The sequence below is a fragment of the Tasmannia lanceolata genome, unplaced genomic scaffold, assembly GCF_043159265.1.
Source record: "Tasmannia lanceolata isolate RefF3 unplaced genomic scaffold, GAP_Taslan_0.1 ptg000026l, whole genome shotgun sequence".
In the NCBI taxonomy this organism is placed as follows: Eukaryota; Viridiplantae; Streptophyta; class Magnoliopsida; order Canellales; family Winteraceae; genus Tasmannia; species Tasmannia lanceolata.
Genome location: NW_027518703.1, coordinates 7,673,912 through 7,683,327, shown reverse-complemented (window position 1 = coordinate 7,683,327; position 9,416 = coordinate 7,673,912). Strand labels below are relative to the sequence as shown.

At 39.0% G+C, this 9,416-nt stretch overlaps 1 protein-coding gene across 1 annotated transcript; it reads left to right on the top strand.

The window, feature by feature from the left end:
- The first annotated feature begins 250 nt into the window (after positions 1 to 250).
- Positions 251 to 9,359, top strand: LOC143858711 (nuclear pore complex protein NUP50A-like). Its single transcript, XM_077369431.1, has 2 exons — positions 251 to 411; positions 7,867 to 9,359. Exon 2 carries the CDS (start codon positions 7,947 to 7,949, stop codon positions 9,165 to 9,167), a length of 1,221 nt encoding a protein of 406 aa, XP_077225546.1. The 5' UTR covers positions 251 to 411; positions 7,867 to 7,946; the 3' UTR covers positions 9,168 to 9,359.
- Positions 9,360 to 9,416: the final 57 nt, after the last annotated feature.

The following is a 9,416-nucleotide window of genomic DNA, read 5'->3' as shown; positions in this document are numbered from 1 at the left end:
GTACGTCCCGGGTACGCACCCTAGAGATTGTTTTTTAAAAAAAACATTGTTTTGTGAATCCGGTGCGTGGTGCACGCACCCGACACGTTTAACTTTTTTATTTAAAAAAAAAACTTAAGTTAGGGGGGTGTGGGGGGTAAAAGTCTGGGGTTAAACATACATACAATGTAATGGGGTGGGTTGTGTGGAGTAAAAGGTGGGGGGTGTTTAAAAAAACCCTTAAAACTTGCACGAATTAGGTTTTATTCAAACCCTAACTCATATCTCTCTCCCTCTTCCTCTCCCTCTCCCGACGGAATCTCCCGCGGGCTCTCCTCCGGCTCCCTCCTCCGAAGAAATCTCGCTCCGGCTCTCCCTCCTCCGACGGAACCTCCGGCTCTCTCTCGGGCTATCCCTTCCACTCTCTTAAAGGTATTTCTCTCTCTCTCTCTCGCTCACCTCCCTCTCTCACCTCCCTCTCTACTGCTCTCTCTCTCTCTCTGTATACAACTCTCTCTGTATACAACTCTCTCTCTCTCTCTCTTTCTCTCCCATTTTTTTTTTCTTTTTCCTCAGATTATGGCAACTGATTGTGTTCCCCAAACCTTTTCCCTCAGATTAATAGGTTTAGGGCTGACAATCAGTTGTCATAATCTCCAAACTTAGGCCCTTTTCGTTTGAGATTTTGGCAACTGATTATCAGCCTCAAACCTATTTAGGGCTGACAATCAGTTGTCATAATCTCCAAATAGGTTTTGGGCTTTTGGCATTTTGGGAGCACAATCGGTTGTCAAATTCTGAAACGAACAGGGCCTTAAATCTGAAACTGTTGTATATGGAATTTGCTAGTATTTTGGGATTTGCTAGTATATGGGATTTGCTAATTGCTAGTATATGAAATTTTCGTATTTGCTTGTATATGGGATTTGTATATGGGATTTGCTAGAGAATAGGCTTTACTGCTGCCCCTGTTTTTCAGTCCACTACTAATTATTGGACTGAAAATGACATTGGGCTAGCCCTTACCTCCTCACAATCATCTCAGCCCATAATATTTTTTTTGTCCTTATTGAACCTCTTCATAGTCATATGCTGGGCAGCAATTTGTTCATCTCCCTCAACCTTCAAATCCCCAGCCCCCTTCCCTCTTTGACATGCAAACTACATCCTAGACAACTAAATAGTACATTTTACTCTCCTCCTTGTCATTCCTTCAGAACTTTCGTAACTTCTGTCCACCAGGTAAGATTCGCAAGAATCCCTTACATACGGAAATCTAGAAGCTCATTTTTGTGATTAGTTTAGTTATCAAACATTGAGTTTGCCTCTTAAGTTCTAAATTCGTGACATATTGCTGAATCATCAGTCAAAGAATATCAGGTATTTTCTCAAATTTTGTATTAAGTCTGTTGTTTTGGTTAGTGTAAGGTTGTTAAATCTCCAAACTCTATTCAGGCATGATTAGGGTCTGAATCAACTCATGACTTGGTTAAGTAGTTCGTAGAACCAATATACTTTCATCGTTTTGCTTGCAGTTTCATTTGCAGATCTGCGAACGTGCTGAAAGACAGTAGCGGAAGATCCAATATGGCTTGCGATTCGATGATCTTCCCCCTTGATTCGCTTATGTTTCATTTTTCTTTGTATTTTCTATGTTGTATCTTTCTCTTTTTGCTCTCTTCCCCGTGTCTCTTTGTATTTGACCGTCTCAGTCGTGTTTTATTAATATAATTGGCTGCTATTTAAAAAAAGAAAACAAAAGAAGAAGAAATAACTAAATATCCAAATTAACTTGTTTGTGCTTTGTCAGTCAACTCTTTCTTTGTGCTTTGTTCGGTCTTCTGATCCTTTTTTTTTTGTTTCTCTTCCTCTTTGTAATAAGGCCCATTTTATTCCAAAAGAAATGTAAACAATAAAAAGGCTAGTAAAGTATAAAACACAACTTGGTATGGTTTGAATTAATTGAAACATAGGAACGGCACTTAAATGCAATACAATTACAAATTTAAGTGCAAAGTTTTCATATATCATTAATTTATTAATTTAAGTTTATTTTGTTCATTTAAACCATGCCATGAATGTTGCAAATTACAAGATTCGCAACTAATTAACTAAGGAAGTGTTTGGATGCAAATTCTTTTCGAAATAGATTTCCAAGGAAATTGAATTTACGTGGTTTGGATATGTTGATTTTCATAGAAATATATGCGAAATGATAAGAGTCTTCAAGGAGGTAGGTATACATGGTCTAGCTGTGAGGTTGAGTTGATTCTCTATCGTTTGGATCGTTTCCTTTTTTTCTGCCGATTGGGAGGAGTGTCCTTGAGGAAGAAATTGTCAAATACTTCCAATCATCTTTAAGGTCTGCGAGAGATTAGATCATGGATTTGTGGTGACAAGCCCTTCCTCCTTGAGAGCTTCCAGGCGAGTCTAGACGTTGCCTTATTTAAAGATGAAGTTTGTGAGAGACAAAGCTCCGGGTCTCGATGGTTTATTGTTCCGCTTCTTCTACGAGTTTTAGGAGATCATTGCTAGTGATATCATGCAGGTTATGGAAGAACTCTTATACTGTTAGGAAACTTATGAGGCTTTCAATGCCTCTTTGATTTCATTAAACCCTAAAACAAAAATGCCTTAGATATTAAGGATTTTTGCCGATGAGTCTCATAGGGGGTAATTTTTTTTATGGGTAAGCTAGGGTTTGGCAGGGACCCCTACTGGTTTATTAGATAAAGAGAAAAATGATACATTTACGGGCACAACACACCATCCCGAACACATGAGAGAGGGAGATCCAAAACTCGGGCTAGACAGACACTAAACCTAAGAGTTCGAACTGCTCAATACTTGTGAGTTACATAATCGGGTAGCTTGATCAGAGTATGTTGGGCTATTTGGGAGCGTCTTAGGCAATTTTTCTTTGGAACTTCCTGGCATGGTTCATTTGATTCATCTTGTTCTGGACTCTCTTCTTCATTGTCCTCTTGCTCAACTGGGACCAGATTGACTAGATGACGCTCATCCGCCCATGATACTTCTTTCGAGCTTCTTTGCAACCTTCGGTGGTATCCTTTGTTGAGATATTGAAGGAGTTATCAGATTTTTCTTCCTCACTCTCCTCCATGTACTCTGTTTCTGAGTTTGTTGAGTTGTCATTTAGGCCAACATTACCCTCATTTAGTAGCATCTGCACCCTTGATTGGAACCCGGTGGTGGAAAAGCTCCAAACTAAGCTGGGAATCTTGGCAATGTAGATACCTATTGCTATTGGCAAGATCACGCTCTTTAAGGGCAACCTTCCTATCGGTGTGCCATATTCCCCCTCTGATAGAGAATTGCATTAGAAAATCCAAAATTTTCTTTGAATGATGCGCCCCCTTATCTGAGAGTTCATCTGATCCATTGCCAACAAGTGTTCCAACAAATGTGGGATGGGGGTTCTTGGAATTAAAAGCATTGAGGCCAAAAGTCAGCTGTTTTGGCTAAATGGTGGTGGAGTCTATTTCACCCCAAAATTGACTTGTGGGCTCAGGTAATCTTCTCTAAGTACGAGATGGATGAAAAGAGTTGTGGCTTGGTCAATGGAGGCATGGGGGCTCACATATGGTACTGTTGGACAAATGAATTCCTCTTGTTTTTCGAGAACATCTCCTGCTCTATAGACAATGGAAACATCGCCGTTTTTTGGATGAACAAATGATTTGGATTATCCACTCCAACCAGGTAATTCCCAGACTTGTTCGCCAAGGCTGTCTGAACAGTCTACCTTGATCAAGTGAAGAGGTGAAGAGAAGAGAAGAGGAAAATCATATGGGAGCAAGTAGAGTAATTCTCAGTGATTACAATGTGATTTCTAATTATATTTGTGCTAGTACAATGTATTTTTCCATTATACCCTTAATGAACAGTACTAACATAGAAGTAGTATTTTTTTACTTCTCTAACACTCCCCCTCTAGCTCACGTGTGCTCTGATACAAATGTAGCTTGTCCATAACCACTAGTGTGCCCTTTTTTGAAGATATCTCTGCAACTTGATCTTTGCTTCCGATAAATAATGGACATATTTCTCCACTTTCCACCTTTTCTCGTATAAGGTGAGTCTATCTTGACGTGTTTCGTCCTAGCATTAAACATTGGATCTTGACTCCTGAGATAACTTTATCGCACTCTGATTTTCCCGATAAAGAGCAGTGGAGGAGTTAGGGTACATGTGGATCTCCTATAGACGATGTCTCACTCATGTTATCTCTATCTGCAGTGGTGGATGCCATCACTCTATAGTCAGCTTTTGCACTGGATCTTGCAACTGTACATTACTTCTTGCTGTGTTCCATGACACTAAAAAATGATTTATCATTATGCAGAAGCCGGCAATAGATCTCCTAGTGGCAGTATCTTTTCCCCAATCTTCATATGAAAATCCCTCTATCACTAAGCAACCATTTATCATTATGCAGAATCCAGTAATAGACCTCCTAGTGTTTGTATCTCTTTCCCAATCTGCATATGAAAATCCTTATATTTGACTCCTCCGTTTTCACGTTTGACATAGTGCAATCCGTAGTCCAGTACAAGGTTTTAAATTTTGGTTTCGGACATAGCCGAAACTGAAATTTCGGCCGAAATCTTGGATTTTTTTTAAAAAAAATTACAATTTCCCGAAATTTGGACTGGCTGAAATTTCGGTTTCAGTCTTGACTGAAATCCGAATTTCAGTATTTCGGCTGAAATTTAAAACCTTGGTCCAGTATCCCACATTCCCACAAATGTATCTCATGATGTTTCTTCCCACCTAAAGTTGTTCTTCTCTTGGATCATGCATGAATTGATAGATCTGACTTACTACGCATATGATGTCAGGTCTAGTAAATGTTAAGTACTACAGTGCCTGTACCATGATTATGTATGCAACTGGATCTCACTTAATTCCTTCCATGCTGTTGCCCTTGTTATGCACTGCATTTGCAAGTGTACTGCAGTCAATGTAAATTCTCGGGCCTTTATCAGAACTGGGGCATACCAAACTTTCCTCCACAGAAATGATTCTTTATTATGTGGTAGTAGCAATCCGAAAAAGCTGACTTCAATATGAAATTCCCTGTAGGACTGTGCCCATACATTTTTATCCTTGCATAACTGTGACACAAAGCGCTCCTCAAGAATAACACCCCCCCAGCATTTGTAAAATGTTTACCTCTATCTCTTACTAACTTAAAAAGATATTTTCCAACGCAAGGGCAGTCCCAAATACTAAAGAGAAAATTATTCTACTTTGCCACCAAAATTATTTTCCAGCTTCTCCAACCTTTCCCTTTCCAGAAAGGGGTTATTATGAGAGGAGTTGGGTCAGTTTCACACCTTCAACTTGTTGATGGCATACTCATCTTCATTAAGGTAAAAATAGAGCAGGTAAGAAAACTCAAGATTATACTGAGATGGGTTGAAGTTATATTTGGATTGAAACTCAAGATGTGGAAAAGTTTACGTCTATTTTTATCTGTGGATAAGAGTCTCCCCTACTATAGTGAACAAGAAAGGAGAGAGAGAGGATCTCCTTGTCGTAGACCCCTTGAGCTAGGGAAGAATATCCTTGGGAGCTGTTAATGATAATTGGGATTAGGGTTTTATATATGCATGCTCTCATCCATCCACACTACTTTCCTCCAAAGCCCATCCTATTAAGGATATTATCAGCGAAATCCCAATCAACGTGATCATAAGCCTTTCCCATATCAATTTTGTAGTCTATTTCATATATTTTTCTCTTTCTTCCATATTTCTTAACATTCATTGGCTACGAGTACCCCATCAAGAATCTGTCTACTCTCGACAAAGCTCCCTAGAAAGGAAATGTAATCTTTCAAATCACCTTCCTTATCCTTCTTTCCCGAGTCTAGGCTAAAATCTTGTATACAGTTCCCACTAGACTCATTGGTCTATAATCCTTTACCTCCTTAAATCCCTCGTTTGGGATGAATGTGATAAACGCTGCCTTGATGCTCGAGTTTAGGATACTTCTTTCAAAGAATTCTTCCATCACATCCATAATGTCACCTTTTAGAAATTCCCATCTCTTGAAAAAATGCAAATGTGAAGCCATTTGGATCAGGAACCTTATTTTTCTATTGAAAACACAGCTTCTCTCGCCTCCTCCCCCCCAAACATTACTTCCAACACCTCACTTGATTCCCTTGACAACAATTGTCTTAAGCTTAACCCTTCGTACTTAGGTCTTCATTTTTCCTCCCTACTAAATAGGTTTTTATAGTATTTTATAATTTCCTCCTCAATCCTTCCTCCTCCACTAGTTCTTCCATAGTCAACATGCTTTCTAAATGCTTTCTTCTCTTTCTTACTGAAGCCATTCATGAAAAGATGTGTTTCTATTCGCTTGTTTCAGGCATAACACCTTTGTTCTTTGCCTCTATGTTTATCTCTTCCATAACAATAATTTTTATACTCTCAAAACATAATTTCTCTTTGCCTTTCCCCTCACCTTCAATCTTTGTCTGTATTCTTATCCCTTCCCATAGCAATAATTTTTCATTCACCTGACACATACTTTCTCTTGGGTTCTCTTGCGAGTCGATCAATGATTGACCAAAGGAGTTCTTAGACAGTGGTATGAATAACACATTTTACCTACTAGTTTAAATATTTCATCATTTGATAGGCCAGTTTTTGTATACTGGTAATTGCAAAATTGTTTGTCTTGACAATATCTGATGATTGGATCAGTGGATCTCCTTGTAATTCCATCCAACAGCTTGACAGAGACTTCGGAGCAGTGATTTATCCTAGACTTTCCATTTGAAACCTAATAAAAAATGAGTGGATATTCCTTTTGATGTAACTTTTCTCTTTCTTTGTATTTTTGTGGACCATCTCGGTTCCATTCTTTCAATATATTCCCATTTCAAAATAAAATAAAATGAGTAGATATCTGCTAGGTCTGGTGTTTGAGAGATAAAAATCTACTTGGATGTTTTGGAGCAATGTGAGACTTGAGCATGGAAGCATGAACTTTTATCTCAACTCGAAAATCGTTTTTAGTTCCTCTTGAGTTTTAGGTTGATAAACCGATCAGGTCGTCGTGAATAACCCGTCAAGATTTTCCAAGTTATTAATTGGATTTTTAAGAATATTAAGAACATCAGTTTGTTGTTAGTGATTTTCAATTTATTAATCGGATTTTTAAGAATATTAAGAAACATCAGTTTGTTGTTAGTGATTTCCATTTTTGTTAGTCCTTTCACTTTCTTCATGAAATTTTTCTAAAGGATTAATTTAGCCGACCCCAACTAGTTTGGGACAAAGGCTTTGTTGAGTTGAGTTGAGTTGAGAATTTCCATTTTTGTTAGGGATTTCCTCTTTCTGTTGTTTTACACTGTTATTCCCTCTTCAAACTCAATTTATGGAATAATGTGTTTTTATCCGTCTTTGTGGAACTATTGCACATAATATCATGTTGTATTTATTATTTTTGGTTTCTGTTGCTTAACATTTTGGTATTTAGTGTTTGTATTCATTTAAAGGGTGCCTAGTGTCTTTATTTATTTGTCATGAAATTATTGCACTTTAGATTCTTCTATTCATTAACAAGTTCAAAGCCATTTATGCCCCTTTTTACAAAGAAATATTGCACGAAGTCTTAAAGCTATTATATCAAACATTTCATGCTTGTACTAATTCTGTTGTTACTCTATTCTGTCTCCCACAATCTCTTCAGTGATGCTTTAAAAGTTGTTCCATCTACTCCATTCTATTGTTACTAATTCTTTGAAAGGATCAGAATCTTGTTGATTACTTGGTTGTTTTCTCACTCATATTTCCCATATTTGGTTGGTGATGTTATATTCAGTGATTTATGATTTCTGTTGTCCAGGTGCTGGTATATTGCTCTGTTTTTTAACCTTTTAAGAGCATAAAGGACGCTACTTCTTAGTCTCTCCTCTTAAATTCACAATGGGGGATGCAGAAAATGCCGTAGCTCCTTCTAAAAAGAGGGTTGCAGGGAGGGAACTATCTCGGGACAACCCGGGTCTTGATGATGAAAATGATGCCCCTGAACAAGAGACTGGGACTTTTCAGAAAGCCAGCGATGAAGTGTTGGCATCCAGAAGGATTGTTAAGGTGCGCCGGCATCAACCCTCTCCGATTGCCTCCTCCAATCCTTTTGCCGGGATCCGCTTAGTACCTCAGACTAATTCTGGTGAAGCAAAGACTACTAGTGCCACTGACCAGCATCAATATCTTGGTGATAGAGGAGTTTCCGAGGAGGTAGATAGTGTTGTCGTGCAGGAAGACACTCATGATGAAGAAACTGAAAAAGGGGCTGGTACAATTGAACCAAACGGCACTGATGAGAGCAATAAAAAGTCGAAAGATGAACGCGACAAGGAGGCCAAAGAATCTGTTGAAGAGGAAAGCAAACCCGAGAAAAGTGATGGAAAAGAAACTGGAGGAGGGGAAACTGAGAATGAAGTTAAAGAAGCTAATGGCCAAGAAAATAGTGCAGCGGTAGCTGCGCCCGTGAGTTCATTTCAACAGCTGTCTAGCACCCAGAATGCCTTTACGGGACTTGCTGGAACTGGGTTTTCGAGTTCATCGTTTTCATTTGGGTCAATTCCAAAAAATGGCTCTCCATTTGGTGGGGGTTCCGGGCCTCTTTTCGGTCTAAAGAATGAAAAGATACCTCTCCCTTCCTTTGGCACTTCGACATCGAATGTCACTAAAATTGAGGGGAGTGGTCAGCCATCGATGCAGGAGGTGAACGTTGAAACAGGGGAAGAGAATGAAAAGGCAGTTTTTACCTCTGACGCAGTATTGTTTGAGTATCTAGATGGGGGGTGGAAAGAACGAGGGAAAGGGGAGCTGAAAGTGAATGTCTCTACCACAGGTGCAGAAAGAGCCAGGCTTGTGATGAGGGCTAGGGGTAACTATAGGTTGATCTTGAATGCTAGTCTTTACCCAGACATGAAGCTCACCGATATGGAAAAAAGAGGCATCACTTTTGCATGTATGAATAGTGCTGGTGAAGTTAAGGATGGGCTGGTTACTTTTGCTTTAAAATTCAAGGATGCCTCTGTTGTAGACGAGTTTCGAGGAGCTGTAACCACGCACAAAGGTAAAAAAACCGCTGTTTTGAACACGCCCGAGAATTCTCCAAAGGCTTCTGATGATTAAAATTGCAGATTTTGATACATAAGATTCGGCCTCCTGGGAAGTTTCAGCCTGGGTAATTGCTGCCTTTAGTTCCTGTTTCGATTCTCATTTATGGACCTATGGTCTTAAAGTCTGTTATGGTCTCTTAACATAGTAGAGGTGTAGCTTATAGAATCATATGAAACTGGTTGGGTTTTTTTTCTGCAATCTAGTCACTTCTGCATCAGGTCTAAAACAAGGGTCTTTAGCATTTTTCCTTGTGTAATCTAA